Source organism: Gordionus sp. m RMFG-2023, chromosome 1 (genome assembly GCF_954871325.1).
Source record: "Gordionus sp. m RMFG-2023 chromosome 1, tfGorSpeb1-WG-v2, whole genome shotgun sequence".
Lineage (NCBI taxonomy): Eukaryota > Metazoa > Nematomorpha > Gordioida > Chordodea > Parachordodidae > Gordionus > Gordionus sp. m RMFG-2023.
This window is the reverse complement of record NC_088775.1, coordinates 74,589,304-74,609,578: the sequence shown is the minus strand read 5'-3', so window position 1 is coordinate 74,609,578 and position 20,275 is coordinate 74,589,304. Positions and strand designations below refer to the sequence as shown.

At 26.4% G+C, this 20,275-nt stretch overlaps 1 protein-coding gene across 3 annotated transcripts; it reads left to right on the top strand.

Moving 5' to 3' along the window:
• The first annotated feature begins 475 nt into the window (after positions 1 to 475).
• On the top strand, positions 476 to 19,987 carry LOC135931128 (uncharacterized). Of its 3 annotated transcripts, none has more exons than XM_065468017.1 (15): positions 476 to 1,050; positions 1,093 to 1,261; positions 1,303 to 1,409; positions 6,628 to 6,692; positions 9,321 to 9,443; positions 9,874 to 9,915; positions 10,014 to 10,125; positions 10,246 to 11,624; positions 13,109 to 13,465; positions 13,737 to 13,844; positions 14,441 to 14,528; positions 14,638 to 14,737; positions 15,118 to 15,295; positions 16,424 to 16,553; positions 19,830 to 19,987. In XM_065468017.1, the coding sequence occupies exons 1-15, from the start codon at positions 516 to 518 to the stop codon at positions 19,940 to 19,942; spliced, it is 3,606 nt and encodes a 1,201-aa protein (XP_065324089.1). In that variant the 5' UTR covers positions 476 to 515; the 3' UTR covers positions 19,943 to 19,987. The 3 variants fall into 3 exon arrangements, with proteins under 3 accessions (XP_065324089.1, XP_065324090.1, XP_065324091.1); XM_065468018.1 differs by having other exon boundaries at positions 476 to 1,044; positions 19,830 to 19,986; XM_065468019.1 differs by lacking the exons at positions 476 to 1,050; positions 1,093 to 1,261; positions 1,303 to 1,409 and adding an exon at positions 6,306 to 6,351 and having other exon boundaries at positions 19,830 to 19,980.
• Positions 19,988 to 20,275: the final 288 nt, after the last annotated feature.

The window sequence follows — 20,275 nt, the reverse complement described above, 5'->3', positions numbered from 1 at the left end:
TTATACCTCTATATGCCAAAACTCGATGCTTGCATAGTCATCGTTAAAATGTTAGGGTTATTTTAAAAAATAAAGTTTTTTAACCACACTAATATTAAAGTTAATAAAATATATAAGTACTAAAAATATAAAACAAATTTGTTGATATTAAAATAATACAAAGTAGGTCTTTGTTAAATAAAATATACTGTTAAAGGAAATTTAATTTGAATATAACATTAGAAATGGGATATGTTTAATATAAAATAATATATAAATAAGTTTAAATTTACAATAAAAACGTTTTGTAATTGAAACATAAATTTTTAATTAGAATTAAATTTAAATATAGATTTTAAAAAATCCCTTCTTATATAATTATAATCATTATTTCGACTAAATGTTATCAATATAAAGCGGCCAATCAAATTTTCATCACACTCCCTTTATTTCAACCAATCCTTCGTTTAATTTTTATGCCAAATGTAATAAATGACCTATTTTGTAATTTTTTTTTATAGAATCTGGATAAAATAATGCAAAATAATATTAATATTGAAAATCAACATAGTTACCAATTTCAAATTGATAATTATAAATTGAATTATGATTCCAAAATTGAAAATAAGGAGATTTATAGTGGTCATCTTATGATAAGTGATGTAAATGGGTATGAATCAGATGATGAAGCATCATCTAGTTCAACATCCCATGGTTCTTTAACATCAACTGAGAAAAATATAGACAACAATTTATTACCAAATACAAATTACAAATTCAAAAATGACCATATGCTTGATTTAAGGCATTCAATTGATATTTGTGATTTTATAGATAATAAACCTATTAATATGTCAGAAAAGGTTAATATGGGCAAACATCCAATTGAAATTAAATCATCTGATACCTATAATTACAATCCTAATCCAAATTATAATATTGGTTCAGAAAATTTAAGTGAAACAACTTTAAAATTATTTGAAAATATGACAAATTCATGGGATTCAAATGACCTAGAAATCAATAATATGCAAAGCTTCTCTAATGAAGCACAATATATACAAGGTGAAGGTTTACTATTTTAACTAATTATAATCTTATTTGCAAATTTAGGGGCTCAAAATTTGAATATTAATGATAAGCACTACAATGATTTAAAGAATATTTATGATATAAATAACAAACACAAATATTTTAATATGATGAAGAAACATTCATTAAATAATGTTTTTATTGATGCCTCATTATCTCGCTTATTTAAATGTATGACACTGGCTTACAAGTATAATAAAATATAATTAACCATTTATATTTTTGGTTTAGTGAAAAACCAACTTCACCACGGTGGAATTGGTTTAGAGGATTGAAACTTCAATTAAAAGATAAGCTTAGATTAAATAACGTTATTTGGAGAGCATGGCATATGCAATGTATATCAAATTTTAATATATTATTGTATAATTAATTTTAAATAAATAAAAGTGGGCTTGACATAAACCTCATAACCTATTAATCCTCTCAAATTATGTGTGGATTTATAAATAAATATAGAATCAATCACTTCTAGATGATTCAGGAAATATTAAAATTTGTTTTTAACAATTTTCTGCAAAAAAATAATATGGATTTGGCTGAAGTTATGAGAATCATGATGATTATTTCAACTTTACGAGATTTATATGATCGTTGTGCTTCGATTTGCACCTATACAAACAAATTGTACCATGACTTGTTGCCTCCAATTTTTTCATCATATGGAAACCTGAGGATATATAAAATCTTCATATAAAAGTTAATATTTAGCTTAATTTTATTCAGAAGATATCGAAAGGCCAATTAATTTCAGAATTTAAAATTTGGCATGAGAAACACAAGGATCATTCCATACTTTAAAAAAATTTTAATTTTTTTATAAATATATTAACATTATTGTATATTTTGGTAAAAATTCCAAATAGTAAGCCACAAGAGAATAGTTAAAACCTATCTTAAAAATATCACATCAGAAAATTAATTGAATGAACTAGCTCAACTTAAATATATGAGTTATTCCTCAGTTAAGAACAACCTATTAAAAAATTGGCACAATTGGAAAGAAGATTAAATACCCATTTATGAGCCATATTTTCATTAACTTTTTAAACCATCATATAATGTTTAATTCTATAATTTATTGTGATTTACATACCAGTTTATATAGCTATATTTTTAATATTATATTCACTCATAGGGCTGGGAACCAATAGTAAAAACCCAATATTAACAAAATATTGTATTGGTATTGGTATTGGGTCTAAAATATTGGTATTGGTTTAAACAATATTTTCTATTTCTTGTATTGGTATTGCTATTGGTATTGGTTTATATTGGTAACTATTGGTTTATATTGGTATTGGTTTAAATTCAAATTACTAATTAAAAGAATAGAAATAGTGATTATAAAACCCTTAAATTTTAAATAAACATGGGAAAAAAATCATGATACCGCTAAGAACCAACTCTCAAAATTTTACTGAATTCAAATTCTTTTTTTAAACTAGGAATTTATTAGGTGATGTGAATATAAAAAAATTTGATTTAATCATGTATTTTTTGTATCAACAATAATAAACGTATTGATTTTGAACCATTTTATTTATCACAAAGAACATAGCTAAATAAGTAAACTAAAAATGTAACATAATTGTCTATTTATACAAAATATAATGCAAAATAATGATATAATTTTAATATAAGAAGAGGAAATAATTTTATGTATTTAAGAAGAATCTTGCATGTGCATCCAACTTTTTAGGCACAGGCAAGCTTGTATAGTATGCTCATCTAGTGAACAACATTGGTATGTTATAACATACCGTCCTTCTGAAAAAGCCCTTTCAGAGCTAGATGAGGTGGCCGGAATTGCTAGATAATCTCTGGCAATTTTTGATAATACTGGATATCTATTTTTATTTAATTTCCACCAATGGATTTGTATCATTGGAAATTGTGGTTTCATCTACGTATTTACTTATTTCTAAGTTGTTATTATTATGAGGTTTCACCTGATAAATTTTGTCATAAAAGGATAATTTTTTGTTATTTTGTGCTTCATTTGTAAGTTCCGCTGAATTGTTATTATTTATTTTATAAATATTGTATTCATTAGTAAGATATCCAATAAGAGTTTCCATATTATTATGCTTTAATAAATGACTTGATAGTTTAAATCTTGGGTCAATCATTGTTGAAATAATAAAGAGGTGTTTATTATAATTATAGTATTTATTAAGTTTTGTTAAGGCAGCTAAAGAAGCTGTTTTTAAAATAGCATTAGGATTATTATTATAACTCTCCACATGCTCAAAAATACTGGAATATAAAGGAATAATTGTTGTTGTTGGAGTATTAGCACATGAGGCCATCTCTGTAGAAAAATTAAATGGTTCCAGAAATTCTCCGTATATTTCTATATTATTATAGGCTAAGGCACTAATATAATTTTCTTGATTGGTATTTTGTAAATGATTGGTATATGTTGTCAAATATGGTTTGAGCAATATTGCTCTTTCAAGCATTTGGTATGTTGAATTCCAACGTGTTGGTATATCCAAAATTGGGTGGGGAAATTTTAAGTGTGGATTTTTTTAAGATATATTTTTTCGAGTTTATTAAATTTAGATATAGAAAGTTTAAAAATTTTAAAAAATTTCTTATTTTTTTTAAAGTTGTATTTAAGGGTTCCAATGCAGCCATGACAGCCAAATGTATAATATGGCAAAAGCATTTGCACACATCAAAATTATCTTTTTGTTTTAAAATTTTTAGAAATGCTAAATTATTACTTGCATTGTCTAATGTAATGCAAAAAAAAATCAATTTCAAATTTTACTTTTAATACAGAATTAAAAATATTAATAGAATTATGTGCTGATTTAAAAGGAATAAAATCTAATAAATGATTATTTAATTTAAAATCATTATCAATATAATGAATTGTTATGCCCATAAAGCGTATTTTATTTGGAGAGGACCAAATGTCCATTGTTAAGGAAAATTTAGATGTAATGTTAGAAAGTACAGATTTTAAATTGATAAAAGAACTATGATAATGTTTCATAATTTCTATTTTTAGTGTTTTTCTAGAAACTAATGTTAGTGAAGGGTTACAAATATGCTATTAAATTTTTAAAAGTGATATCCTTAACTATTGAAAAGGCTAAATTATTTTGAATGAAAAAGTTTATAATTAAATTATTTAAATTAGCTTTATTATTTATATTATTAAGTAAAAATGATTTTATTGTCTTAATTTTTTTACTGTTAATATTTATTTGCTCACATTTCTTAAATAATGTTGGGTGGATGGATTTAAGATGTGTCCATAATCCTGAGGTTCCAAAATTGGGAAGTGATATTTTTTTTAAACATTTATTACAAATTGCCTTTTTTTATTATCACAAGTAGTACAAAATTCCCAGATTTTTGCTGAATTTCGTCTTTTATTAGATATTGATAATTCTTCTTGTTCCTTATCGCTATTATTATTAGTACCAACAGCATCTATATTTATTAACTCTAATTGGTCTTCATTTATTATTATTAGTGTTGTTAAACGGCTCGTTTTGAGCCGATTTTTAAAAACGGCTAACTCAATATTTCATTCAGAAAAATATTACTCAAACCTGAAGATTTTACTCATAGTAGGAACAAAGGTCTAGACATATATTAACAAAATCTCGAGGCTTAGGCAATATTTTTCTGGCTAAAATATTGAGTTACCCGTTTTTTAAAATCGGCTCAAAACGAGCCGTTTAACAACACTAATTATTATATCCTAAATAAATAGATAAAATTGATAGATATCATGTAAAAAATTTACTTCCACAATAAAAATAAACTAATTATAAATAACAGAAATATTGATATCACAGTAGTATTTGGAAGAAATAACAGATGTAATCAGTTTTTGCAATGAAAGTAAAAAAAATACCACAATAAACCCAAATAATTATGTTATTTTTAATATTGGTAATGGTATTGGTTAAAATTATATTTAAACAATATATCAAAACCAATATATTTAGGTAATTGGTATTGGTATTGGTTGTAAAAGCAATACCAATATTTAAATATATATTAGTTTATATTGGTATTGGTATTGTAAACCAATATTATATTGGTATTGGTCCCATCCCTATTCACTCATAAAGGGCATGACTAAAATACACACCCTCGGAAACTACACGCCCCCTATCAAAGATGAATAATTTAAAAATTACATTGATATAGAATCATATTTAGCTTAATTAGGTGATTTAGAAAATTTTTTATTTTGTAAAAAAATGATAACATAGTAAAATTTTAAAAGATATTTTTTTACCATGCCCCTACGCGCCGTCATACGTCCTCTTATCAAATATGCTTAATTCATAAAAAAAATGAACGAATAATCATATATAGCCTATTAAAAGGAATCAAAAAATGTTAATATTATATTAAAATTTTTTTTTATAACTAAATGGGCTTTTGCAAAAAACACTTATTTTTTTTAACTAAAATACGCGCCGAATCATGTTTAGCTTTTCAAAGAGATTCAGAAATGGTAGTATTCAAAAAAAATGTATCACATTTCTAAGTCTTTCTTTTCAAATATTTTGATTTTTTTTTTGAACATTACAAATAAATTATATAAAAAACAGGTTATAGAGTAATCACTTCTATAGGAAGTTAAGAAGCAATAAATATATACCACGTATTAAAACAGGGAATTTAGTTGATGTTTAAAGAATAAGTTAAATATTTTTTGGATAATTAAAATTTTTTTTAAAATAAATAATTAATACTACCATTTTCTGATCTCCTTGAAAAACTAAACTTGATTCTGTACTCATTTTTAAAAAAAATAATGTATATACACCGAGGGCGCCTAGTTCAGTCAAAAAAAATGTGTTTTTTAAAAAGCCCACTAAGTTATAAAAATTTTTAAAATATAATAACATTTTTTGATTCCTTTTGATAAGTTTGATCCCGCGTTCATTTTTTATATATTAAGCTTCTTTGATAGGGGGCGCGTAGGGGCACATATTTTAGTCATGTAAAAAATATTTATTTTTAAATTAAAAAAAATCATCTAATTAAGCTAAATACGATTTTGTATTAATGTAATTTGAATTCTTTGATACGGGGGGCGTAGTTTCCTGGGGCGCGTATTTTAGTCATGCCCCTCTTATATATTTTATATTTTCCAATATTTTATTATTTGTATGACTGGTTCTAATAAATTTTATGTGATGATTAGTTCTTATATATTTTTAATGTTCCAAAGTAAACACTATAATATAAAGCTAGATTCATAGGAATTGGGATTCATATTTTAGTAAAAAAAAGGAGGTATTTGTTCAATATTTTAATCATTTATCACTTAAAAATTTTTTTTTTGAATCATAATTCTATTAAATTAATGCATAATTAGTGAGGATTCGCAGGTTCACTGTTATTCGTATTTAAGTCTTGCCAATTATGATGTGATATAACTTGATAAAATTAGTCATTTATATTCTTGATCTTATAAATTTAAACAAAAATTATAATTTTGGATAAATTTGAGCTGATATTCATCATAGGAAAGAATCATTTGAATTCCTACAATTTTTAATATGTTTACAGTTATATTCCACGTAAAACCTCCAGTTTTTCAATTTGAAGTGACATTTGATGAAAAAATACCTCAAGTACATACAATATATATCTCATTATTAAGCAAATCCTCCCCTTCTCCACTGAGCCAATGGCGATTTTACTCCCCCTACCCTTTAAGATTAGCATTAAAAAAAAGGAAATTTAAATCAAATTAGTAACAATAATAAAGGAAATCTAAATTAAAATTAACAAAAAAATGAATTCCAAATAGGCATACTCTCCTGCATCTTTAAAATTCATTTACCCCCTCCCTTTCTCCTTTATTGTAATGACGACAGTCTTCATAACTCCTTACCCCTCTCCCTAGATTTCAATGTTGTTGTTATATCCCCTCCCCCTGGTAGAATTGCCTGAGTATTTATTATACATAATATTTAAGCAATTAGTATCACCTTTGTTAAATCTAACAAATTAAACTTTTCATTTGCCGTACGTTTTTAACCAAAAAATTCGACTTTTTAATAACTTTAATTCTTCAAACGTTGGTAAAATGTGATAGTCTTTTTAGGAAGAAATTATTTAATATTACTTTGAAATCACCACATAATTTTCACCTGACTATTATTACTACTAGTGATCTGCATCGGGCCTAATTTTTCAAGTCCGGCCCGAAATTTTTTTTAAAAAATTTACCGACCCAGCCCGGCCCGAATTTATTTAAATATAGAAATTAATCTTTATAATTACTCAAAATAAAAGACATATGTTATATGTCGTTTAGTTTTAATAATTAAAATCAAATATTTTTATTTTACATAAAAAATTGAATATAAAATTGATAAATTTAGATTTATTTAAAAAAATTTCCAAGATCCGACCTGACCTGGCCCGAATTAATAGAATTAGGCCCTAGCCCGGCCCGAAGCCCGTTTGGTCTAGGCCGGTTACGGGCCGGGCCTAACTTTGCAGATCTCTAATTACTACCACTGGAGTTTCAATTTATTTTTTCAGTTGATTGATCCATTTTCCTTATTGTTTTATTTTCTTCTAATAGTTTTAGTTCAGTTTCTATTTTGAGAGGCAAGGTACCCTTCTTGCTAGTAGCGCGATAGGTTTCGTATTTTTTTCTAATTGTACTTTTACTGGTTCTTTGTTTTTTTAATCAATCCTATATTTTCATCTAATACCTTAGCGATATTTATATAGTTTTTTCAATATTAATGTTAACATCATCTTTTCACGTTGATATTATTATTCGTAGGATAGTTATTAAAACTTTAAACTGGTTTTTTGGCATATGTTTTATTATATTTTATACAGTCGACTATAATTATCATTTTGATTCATTCGGTTATTATTATTGTATTTTGTCATTTCCTTTATTTTATAACCATTTTTATATTGTTTATTTCTAATTCTGCTAGTAGAACCATTTCTAATACTTTATAAACTCAAAGGTTGATCTCCGTTTCTAGTATCTGTTAATTGTAATTTTTTTTTATCTATTTGAGATATATTTAATCCAGCAATTGATTGATCGATATATCTATAATCCAGCAATTGATTGATCACGAATGCACAGTTGTATTTGTCCTCAAATTCACATCTGCGAGCTAATTTCTTTATTTTTTTTAAAATAGTCCATAGCTTCTGTTGGTTGGCGACTTTTAATAAAATCTATTATTTCTTTCATCTTCTAAAAGTTGTTTCGCATAGCAAAATCTCTCCATGTGAGCCTATTTTTAAAAACGGATAACTCAGTTATCCAGAAAAGCATTACGCAAGCCTGAATATTTTGCTCATAGATGGCACAAAGGTTTGGACATCTATTAGCGAAATCTCGAAGCTTAGACACAATTTTTCTGGCTAAAATAGTGAGTTAGCTATTTATAAAAATCGGCTCAAATGGAGCCGCAATTATATTGCCCATAATGCGTCGTTTATTTTCTTCTTAAATTATATTTTTTATATCGGTTATTATATTAATTCCCTAATAAGCTACAAAATTTTTTTTCAATGTTGTTTCTGTTTGCAATATATTCTTTACATTTAATATAATATGGTCTAAATATCATCTAAAGATTTGAAATTCGTTTATTTATATTTTTGGGATTTTATTTAATTCATCTCCAATTTCTTAATTCTTGTCTATTTTATAATTTGTAGCATATAAATTACTCAATTTACAATGGCCTCCTATAATTAATCTAAAATGATATTTTATAATATTAAACAATAACTTTATATTCAAATAGTAATAATGTATTACAAATAAGTTAAGTTTTATAAGATATAATACGATAATCTTTATAACATATTCTAAATTTATATGCTTAATGACTATCATTGATACTTGGGCACCTTCCTAAATATATGGTAGACAATACCTGAATATAAACTGATTCCGCTTTTTTTTTTAGCTAATACCAATTAAGTTAATCCCAAAACAAATTTTAAAAATTAAAAATAAATTAAAACTTTTTTTTTTTGGTTTTATTTGCTTTTCTTCGCTTTATTTTTCTGTAATTTTTGGATAAGGCTCACTGATATCGATTAAAATTGGAAATATCGGTTTATGACTGAGATCTTAAGTATTGGTATCTCTGGAAAATAAGATTTGTTTTCTTGTTAACGGTCATTATCATAAGTAGTAGTATTTAAATTTTTTTTAATGGTTTATATTAAACAAATTAAATTTACCTATGCAAATTTTCCCAAAGATAATAATACTAGAAGGAAGTTATTGGAAGAGAAGGCTCGACACAGTTATAGCTGAATATAGAAAGTGGCGGGTGACTATGCGAGAACGCATGATATTTCATCACAAACTGGAATTTACAAAGGTTTCGTAAATTCTCTCATGTTTAAAAAATTTATATTCGATTGGCATTTACACATCTATATTATATTTGATATATATATATATATATTAGAGATCGGCAGGGAAAAGCTAGATAATTTTATGGGCCAGGCAAATCATGCAAAATATTTAAAAAAACCAAGCTGGTCTAAATTTTTATAATAATAAAAATAATCCATAGACTAATCCTTTTTCTGGCTAGGCCTGAAAACGCTTATAAAAATATGAATGGTTCTGCACTAGTCCGTGCTGATCTTTTTAATATATAAAACCTTTTATTTATAGTTCAATCAAATATTTCGATGAATAATCACATGCCAATTTTTTTTAAACTATAATTTCATTAATTGAAAGAGATATATCTTGTTCAAAATTATAAATTTGTCTTTTTATTTGTATTATTTTTTTTAAAGTGCACGTTTAAACTGGATCACAAGTTACCAAATATATTAAAAGTATATTTTTAACTCAATTATATATTTTTTAAAATTATCAAAATTAAATTAGCTTCAATAAGATACTTATTAAATTTTATAAAAAACAATTATAATAGACTTCTAATATAATGCACCAAACCGTAAGTGGCAAGAGGTCTCACATCTTAACTAATACCTTATTGAAAAGACCCTCTATTCCTCTCCAACTTCAAAACTATTTTCATCAAGGTCGTAAGAGTAGCACATAAATATTTATCTTATGAAAGAATTTTATAATTTGGTTATTTTATATGATTATTAAATTATACTGATATCTAAGAAAAATTTCTCTTCCTTCTTTATTTATAGTCGACGACATAACAAACATGAATTTAAACGTAAAACCAACCCTAGTAGACCATTGCCGTGCCAAAACAAATCTGCAATCTTCATCCGAATACTATATCCAAAATGAAATCAAAGACTTCATCAATTTTGGGGATTACTCGTCTTACCCACTTTCCGATGATATATTGAATTCTGATCTAAGTCTAACCAACTCCCCATTTAACGTTAACGATTTTTGTGATTTTTATAACGCGTACGATATTCAAGATTTGTGCGATAATAATGATATTGGGTCTCTCGGCCTGGATCAAGATGTTGGTAAGGAACCGTTTTTGCCTTTACTAGAAGGAAGTAAGCTGTCAGGGAAAGAGAATCATTTTTGCACTTCTAGCGGGTCTATCAGCAACCTTAACATCAATCCTAAAAGTAATAATAAAAAACTTAAAAATGACAACGAATCTCAATATCGTATCAAGCGAAGCGTCAATAACTCATCTAACATCGATTATGATATCCAGGAAGCTCGATTCAATTTCATATCTCGGAACTTCATTCAACCGGGTCTGACTAAAATTCATCCCAACTCCGGATCTTACATGGACACCCTCGAACCATTGGCCGAGATAGTTAAAAGTGCCAAAAGATCATATCAGCACATTTTGGAAAATGCTTGCGATAACAATAGCGCTAATTTTGGCTATAACGATTTTGACACGCTAAAAGCGGTCAAAAGCGCCGAGAATAAAGGCTTAATAGCCTCTAAATCTCATTTTACTCCTTATCACGACGATAGCTTGCCCATAATATCTGATCATTCAAAATCGATTAATTCATCTACAATTGAGAGTCAAACCATAGAATCGAATCCCAAAATTTCTGATGAATTTTCTACTTTGTGCTTAAAAAATGTTTCCTCTTATTTTTCCCAAGTTTTGATGCCCCCTCGCAACTCTCCGATTCCTTCTACAATTTCTCGTTCTATTCCTCATATCATGTACACCTCAAATATGAAGAACGATGCTGTAACCATCTCTAATCTCAATCATGCCATCGATGTCGAAAATTACAACCATACATCCTCGACCTTGACCCAGGCTAATCTTCCATTTATGACTTCAGTCGCTACCGGAAATGTCACATCACAAACCTTTTCCCCCCAGCAAACTTCGTATGTCCTTTGTCTTTTGCCTTCCGATAAAATAACCTCGACTCTAACCTCAAATCAAATTTCTTTCTTGGCACCTACTCCTCTTACGAGTTTCTCTACGTTTAGGGAGGTATCCGATGACGATTCCGGCATAACTTTGGCAGAAAATATGAGCGGAGAGTTAATTTTGATCAATGGAAATACCTTGCAAGCCAATCACCGGTTCGCTCATCAAGCTCCTATATTTGTCTTAGTAATTTTGACAAAAAAAAATAATAGTTGTTAAATGAATTGCTTAACGTTTTCAATAAAAATTCTTAATTAAGTATACTCATTTCACATATACACATTGATTCCAGCCGGTATTATTATGGGCTGATAATCCTCATTTTTACCAATACTGCTAGACAATATTAAATTAATTTTTTCAGATTGTTATTTTAAAAAATTTATTTTATTAATTCTTTTATTTTCTCATATATCTAAATTCAAAATTACTAACATTAATAATTCAGGTAAAAAAATCTCTTGTTGATAATTTAAAAAAATTAATCATTTACCTGCTTTAAATTTCTTACATTTTAATTATTAAAAATTAATATGAATGAATTAAATTAAAAAAAATATTGTCAAGTATTTTCATTTGACAAAACTTTTAAATATTTATTTGAAAAGATTAATCTTTTTTTTGAATATATGTTTTCTATTTCCCCCAATAAAAAAATAAAGACTACATAATTTCTAAAGTCCTTAAAGTAACAAGGAATTTGCGAAAAAAGTATCGGTACAGCTCCGATTTTATATTGCCAATATGCTGTTTTTTAAGCTCTATAAATCTCTTATTTAAACTAGTATGGATATATCGAATTTAGGTTTTTGGCCATATTATTAGTTCTTAGTCTAGATCTAATTTTTACCCGGCTATGTTCCTCTATTGTAAGGTATTGGCAGACCCGCCAAAAGTTGTCAGATACTTATTAAAAATTATGTTAGTATTTATTGTTTAGTTTTAAAAAAATATCCATGAAAATAAGAGAAAAGGTTTATCTATTTCTAGTATTATCTGTCCACAGATGATGTTAAAATGCGCAAACCCATTCTTTTTATTATATAGCTTGGATAAATCCTTGTGTGTTATCGACAATAAGTGTAATACACGTATTTCCTGATTCCCATATCATGTAATTCTTTTATATAAATTAAAAATAATTAGAAAATTGATGATCAATTTGTCAGAAATTTATAGGATATATATTTCTTTACATATTAGAATGTACATTTTTGGAAAAAATCAAATATTTGAATTTAAAAAACGCGCTCAACCAAGTTATTTCACTATTTTTCCAACTTTAAATCATATTTTTAACGTGTAAATTTAAAAAAATAAATCCGCTTTTTCCGAAATGTATTCGATCTGTATAAGAAATCTACCCTATACATTTCAAACGATAGCGTAAGATACCCCACATATTGCCTTATCACCCACAGAGCCGGAAATTAACATATGTTCATCACATTCGCAACACTATATACACTGTCTATTTAATCACAAATATTTAATTTAATATAAATGTTTCAAAGTGAAATCGAAATATAAGAAGCGAGTGAATCATAAATGATTCATTATGCTTGCAACTGGGTTAATTGTTATATAATTTAATTTTATTTTTAAGGATGAGATCCAGCCCTGGTTTTGCTATTTTATTAAAATTTTTAATATTTATTGATCATCTACAGAATACGCCATCATCTATATCGAATTCGCAACTACAACGAGTCATGTTGATGCAAGATCCCACAATTACTGCTAACAAACATATTTCGAATTTTGAACGTTCAACTTCGAATATCGCCTCTTCGTCTGATATAATCACTTGGTCTTCTCGCCTGAGTCATTACAGAAAAATAGCACCTGCTAGTCAATTAAATAAACCTTCTTCCTCTTTCAATTATAACAAAGATAGTTTTACTTTTAGCAATAATAATAAAGACCTAATGAAAACCAATCTCATTCACAATTTCAAACATTTAAATCCTCCTTTGGAACATGATACCTCGAATAATAAATTCCGACTTTACAATGAACCACGACATGTAATTCACTATATTTTAAATTTATATACCCACGTATAATGTTAAAATGCTCATCCAACTCGGTTTTAGTTTTATTTTAAAATTTTATGCTAAAAATAAATATTATTTATTTTTTCACTAGTCTAGTAGTGGCATCGTTAAGGAGGGCAAATGCCAAAATGTTTTATGATCACACCTATGAAGTGGTCTTGGTTTGAATATATATTAAATCTTAATCACAAGATTTTATACATATGATCCGATTTTTTTTTCTATCCTAAACTATTTTTAGAAAGTTACGAGTGAATCGCCTATAGATATTACCGGAATAGATAGCTTGCAAAAAAGACGTCGATTTGGCCACGTCAATGCCGAACACAAAAGGAGATGTTGTATCAAAGTTTCTAAATTATATTTTGAAAGATAAAAAAGACAAATTATCTAAATAATCGGAGTTATTGTCCTTTGCTAATTTTCTCCTCATATTTAATAGACTTTATTAGGATACATAATATTATTTTTTTTGGTATCACGCGTGCTCAAGATATTATGATGCATATATAAATTAAACACGATTTAATTATTATGAAACTGGTTGTGATAAATAATTTAGAATATCGCCATTAAAGCCAATTTGTTATAAGTTCTTATGATATTTCTGTAATATGATCATAGTTTACTATATTTATTTTAGATACTTTATTTGACTATTATCATACCATTATTTTAACACCTATTTGTAGATGACAATTTATCTTTCATTTAACATCCTATTACGAAGCCATTATTACTTTTTCTTTTTAAATTTTTTTCGTTATTTAAAAATAATGATTTATTTAAATATAATAATTTAATTTGTGATTAATGATTAATGATGGCTTTGGAATAATGTCGGCTTGGTAAGGGAATAAACATAAAATACCACCTTTTTCGTTTGAATTTTTTATAGTTATACATTACAATTAATTTAGCCATCCTTAATTTTATTTTTTATAGAGTGGATTTGATGCTCTCTTATCAACTGTACCTTGGTTTTATCACGGTGCTAACACTAAAGCTAGCAAAGTAGCCATTTTAAGTCATAGTAAGTTTTGGATAAATTACAATTTACACATTATTATTTTTTATAACTCATTATTAATTTAAATTTAAATCTTCACCTAATTGTAAATTATAACTAAATAAAAATTTAGCCGCGGAATACACGAAACATTTACGACGTAAAATAACGGAAAGTTACGAAGAATTAAGTTCACTTAGAATGCAAATCGCGGCTCTGAATCGTGAAATAGGGTATTTTATTTTAGCACGATTTAATTAAATGCGATTTATACACATTTTAGAAATTTTATTATCTTTTAGTTTAATCGTAAAAGTCGAAAATTTGATATTAAATTTAGTCGACTCACATACAGCCATCAATGAAATTAATTTTAAAATTTATTAAAATTCATATATAAAATGCTAATTTCAGATTTTGAAATAAATGGATAATTAATTGTAAAAGGATATACTTTAATTTTATTTGAAATTTAAATGGAATACTATTAGCTATTTAGGTTTTATTTCTCTTATTTAGAGCCTAATATTTCCCCTTCATTTAATATGTGATCATGGTAACAGATTAAATACATTGAATGATTTATTAATTTAGTTTTTTATATATATACAAGTCATTACCAATCGTGTCTAACTAGTGATACAGATAACGGACCATTAGATTCAGATACCATTTACAAATCACCGCCCTTAACTTTAGAATCCTACTTGGCCAACGAAAAGCAAATTCTCGAAAGAAATTTCGAGAAATATTTGGAAAACAAATGCACTCAAAATTGGAAATTTTACATAGTTAGTTAAATTATATAACGATTCATTTAAATATGTTAGCTTCAATGTGTTGGCCTGGATTTGAAAAAGGGATCATTATAATTCCTGGGCCTGCTATGATTTAATTTTTTTATATTCAAGCCTGGTCCGGAATAATTTTCTTATTTTTGAATAATTTGGCTTTGCAAATTGTTTAGAAGGAAATTGGAAATATGAGCAGTAAATCAATATTGAAACGCTATTATAATATTTTCCCAATGCAATTGAGATAATTTAAAATTTGTAAGCTTATTCTGGATATTTTGAACCCAGACCGGGTCTGGAGATATTTGATTAAAACAATTAAAAGTTCCACAGGGTGTTGAAATATATCACTTTACAGATAATATTTAAAATTATAATTTTATTCCTTCACCAACCAAATAACTGCCTTAAAAAATTACTCAGGCAAGGGAATTTTTCAAACCAATGAAATGAAAATCATATAAAGAACTCCTCTGTTTTTTTGTTCATTTTATGACTTAACTGAGATTAATATTATTTTTTTATGCTAACTTGAACCAATATGTGCCACGAGCGAATCTTTCATAAAAATGTTGGTCATTATATTCTTAAAATTTTCCATTCTAGAAACTTATACCCACCTCTCAAATTCATCAATATAAATAGCAGGAGAGGAACTGTTTTTTCTTTCGTTAAAATAGTAAAAGTAGGATTTATTAAACTGTTGAAAGTTTTCGACAGAATATCTATGAAAATTATTTAATGCATGGATTGGATAAGAGATTCTTGAAACATACATTAAAAGTTATATAGTGAATGCATTGCAGCAATTTTTTTTAAGAAATCTTTGTTTGAGCTTATATAATTTAACGATGCACAGTTTAGATAAATTAAGTATTTTTGTTGAGAATTTTTTCTAAATTTCACATATACAATTTTTTAAAATTAATCAGTAAATTTTTGGCGTTTCATTTATATTGTTGATAATGATTTTATTTATATGAAAAAATTTCCCGTCCGCAAAGCTTGCATACTCTTTAGGCCTCTCCCATTATAAAATACTACTGGATCGTTCGATAGAAAACATTAAAAAAATGAGAATAATATGCTAAATAGTTTACACATCTATCAATAAATATTCATTAGTTTTCCCTCTTTTCCCGCCCTTTTTTCACCGCGTATAACGACTATGTTTCTACCTCATCCATTCAAGAGCTGTGTTCTTCTGTCACGACATGGTTGGATCAATTTTTTACTTTGCCTATCATGCGTCCAGGTACAAAAAAATATATTAAACCATTATATATGGTCAAGCATAATTGACGTTTTTTACAGTAAAACCTCGTTATTTTAGTTAGCTTGGGTATTTAAGATACCTGATAGACAATATCTCATTTTATAGAAACTTACGGTGTTTTAAAATAATGCGTTTCCATAAAAAGCAAATGTTTATGACTCATTTCGCCGCAAATATTTGATTTACTTTGATGTTGTTTGAGGTATAATTTAATATTTAAAAAAAATTTTGGTTGATTAAATTATTATTTTTTATTTAATAAATTTGCATCAGCTTCATGAGCTGTAGGTGCGGTTACGATTTATTTGCCTACAATTTTTATAAGGGGGAAGGGGTAAGCTTTCAAAAATCATAAGGGAAAGTAAAATAAACAATAGGGGAAACCAGGGCCAGTCGGAACAATTTTTGTCAAAATCATCATAGGTCTTAAATTAACTGTTGTATTTGAATTTTTAAAATACTATGAGATAGCCCAACGACTTACCTAACCTTATATATTGATAAATTTTTTAAATATTTTATACTTTTTTCTCAAGACTGATCTATTAAAGGTGAATTTTTAAGCCAACAGCATCCCATAGGATAATAATAATTATTATTTCATTATTTTCATGGACAATATTTTAGATAAAAATATACTATTTACATAAAAATAATTCATATAAAAATGGAAAAATATGACGTTTGAATTATAAAAAATGTGTAAAATTTTATTTTTTCTAATTCCATTGCATTATTATTGAAAAAATATATTTTAGTAGCCATTGAATACTTATTTAATTATAATAAATCATATTTGTAATATAATTGATTCGACTGACCCTGGTTCTACTAACCCTAACTAACATAATTGTATGATTTTAAAACTTTCTGAAATGCCAAAAGAGGGTTTTAAATTTCATATAATGTTAATTTTGTTATCTTCATATTTTAATGCCACCGAATATTATAGTGTAATGATTTTATATATAAAACACATCATTAAATTTTTTTAACTAGTGGTATAAAATATTTTTCTCCTCAAATGCTATTACATAATTAAATTTGCATTTCTAAACATGTCTGGTTTTTAAATAAAATCCGATGAACCGACTCCTGGTCTCCAGGTAATTGTATAGAAGGATTCTATTTTAATAAATATATATTTAATTTTCTGCTGAATATAATTTTAAAATCATTAATTCGCAAATAAGATTTTAATAGTTTGACTTACACGCAGGAAAGTGAACCCTTCGACAAAAAAATGGTCGGTCCGGGTTCGCAGTAATAAAATTTAAAAAGGGTCCGAGTTTAGGGAACATAAAAACTCAAAATAAGATTTTTTTTCATTCTTTTATTATTATACTTCAATATATGCACATTCATAATTTGCAAATAAAAAATGAAATAGTTTATATTTTAAATGTTTTATTCAATCGCACAATCATAATATCTTCTAAAATATCCTTAAGATTTCCACGTAAATAGGATAATATATATTTCAAAGATGAAATTCCACGTTTTACGCTTAAGTCATGACGATTCTATACAAGATATATAATCCTGGATATATTGAAGAATTTTCTTCCCATAATTATAAAATATCCTTATTTATTCTCTTAACTTCTGAGAACTTTTCCATTAAAGATGCAATGGGCATTTTTGATCCTGCTTTCTATCTGATGATAACTTTATTTTTTTTCTCTATCTAAAAGTAAGATTTCATCATCAATGTCGCTATCATTATCATTATTATCACTACAACCAGTAGGTATTATCGTAGCCTCCAATATATTGTAAATAATGGAGTTTTGCGTATGTCATAAATCCTTAAGGTGGTTTTAAGGTTTTTGCTCAATACTCAATAAAACTTATCGAGGGTCTAAATATATAGAAGAGTATACAACGCTATTTTTTAAATATTGCTGCTTCGAATTTTTATGTTTCCTAATATAAATTTTTCTAAATCGAATCGGCATCTAATCCATATGCCATAAAAATCATATAAACATAATTGTTCTGATTATAATCTTAATGTTTTTATTTTTAATTCACTACAAAATAATTCCAAAGATTTCACTTTCAAATCAAATTAATCAGAGTATTTCAATATAAGAGCAGAGCATATTAATAAATTATCATTTTTATTAAAATATTATTATTTGCACATAATTCACTTTCAAAATAATCAACGTATTTCTATAACATAGTATATTAATAAATTTACATAATAAATAATTATTACCTACACTAGAAAATAATTTATGATATCAATCTCTAAATAAAATGGAAGTCCAGGAAGAAAATTGATAGAAAAACGCGAAGATAAAATAAATGATTCCACAAAAAAAGTTATAATATAATTTAAAAAAATAAAATTTTTATGACACCTAGACTAGAACCCTTGGACCCTCCACTTTTAAAAAGGGATCGGGTACAGCCAAAATATGAGGGTTACACGCTTGGGACTAATTTAGAGTTGTTAAACGGCTCGATTTATAAAAACGGCTTACCCAATATTTTAGCCTAAACTATCACGCAAGCCTAGAGATTGTGCATATTTAAGGTAGATAGGTTTGGACATCTTAAGAAATCTTGAGGATTACATAATATTTTTTGGCTAAAATATTGGGTTAGCCGTTTTTAAAAATCAAGCCGTTTAACACTACGATTATTAACAATCTTTTTATTTATTCCAAAATTAGATGCATGAAAGAATTTCGATTATGATTGTTAGATGGAAGTTGTAAATTCCGGTTCAATTAATTTGGATAAAATATATAAATAATATTATACGGATTTTTTTTTCAATTATCATCGATATAGCATTTTTAGGGGAGTATAGAGGTATTTTTTTGAGGGTGAAGGAGGGCTCCCGAATTTTCTCTTGTGGATATTTTGCTTTCCGCAAATAGACAATAATTTGGTTGTTAACTAAATTTTCTCTTCCCTCGAAAATTAACTATAACGAGGTTTTACATGGTATGGATGGAATGTTTATGCATCATCATCACAAATCCTAAGTTTTTATAATTATATGAAAAAAATCTGCTTAAACATTTTTTTAAATATGAGTTATTTACGTTCTTTAAATTTTAAAAATAGATTATTAAATATTTTTTGGATTATTATCAAGCTTTGAAAATAATTTACACTATAAATTTTTTCTGCGTTAATTGAACGTTAGCAACATATAACATTTATATATTCGTTTGGTAAGAAGAATATAGCTTTTTTTAAAAATACTATCTTTTATTATTTATAAATTTCTTATAGTTGCGTCAAAAATTTTAGTGGAGCTCAGTACTAAAACATCGATATTGACATCACCAAACGAATTCAGTGATCAAATAAAATCATTAATATTGCGCTCTTACACCAATTCATAAATTTTACATGTAGTATTAAAAATTATATTTTTCTCAGTTGATTTTTATACATTTTAATTTATTCGAATACAATATTTTTAGAATTTATTTGATATATTAAAATAAATAATGGTGCTTTGTTATGTTTAAAATTCATAGCTTAATTTTTTGTGATTTTTTTTATCACGGTTTAAAATAAATAATAATAAATTTGATAATATCTCAATTAATTAATGATATATTTTAAAAAATATTAATATTTTTTTTCTACCACTTAATTTAAATGTGGAAATTGGGCAAGTGAAAATTTGTTAATTTATCTATTAAGATCATATTGCAAAAACTTCAGCATAT

Coding starts and splice junctions, on each gene's coding strand:
- LOC135931128 (XM_065468017.1), top strand. CDS start 516: ATGCAAAATAATATTAATATTGAAAATCAACATAGTTACCAATTTCAA. Junction 13,845..14,440: donor AAAGGAGATGTTGTATCAAA/GTTTCTAAATTA, acceptor TATTTTTTATAG/AGTGGATTTGATGCTCTCTT. Junction 16,554..19,829: donor TTTGCCTATCATGCGTCCAG/GTACAAAAAAAT, acceptor AATTTCTTATAG/TTGCGTCAAAAATTTTAGTG.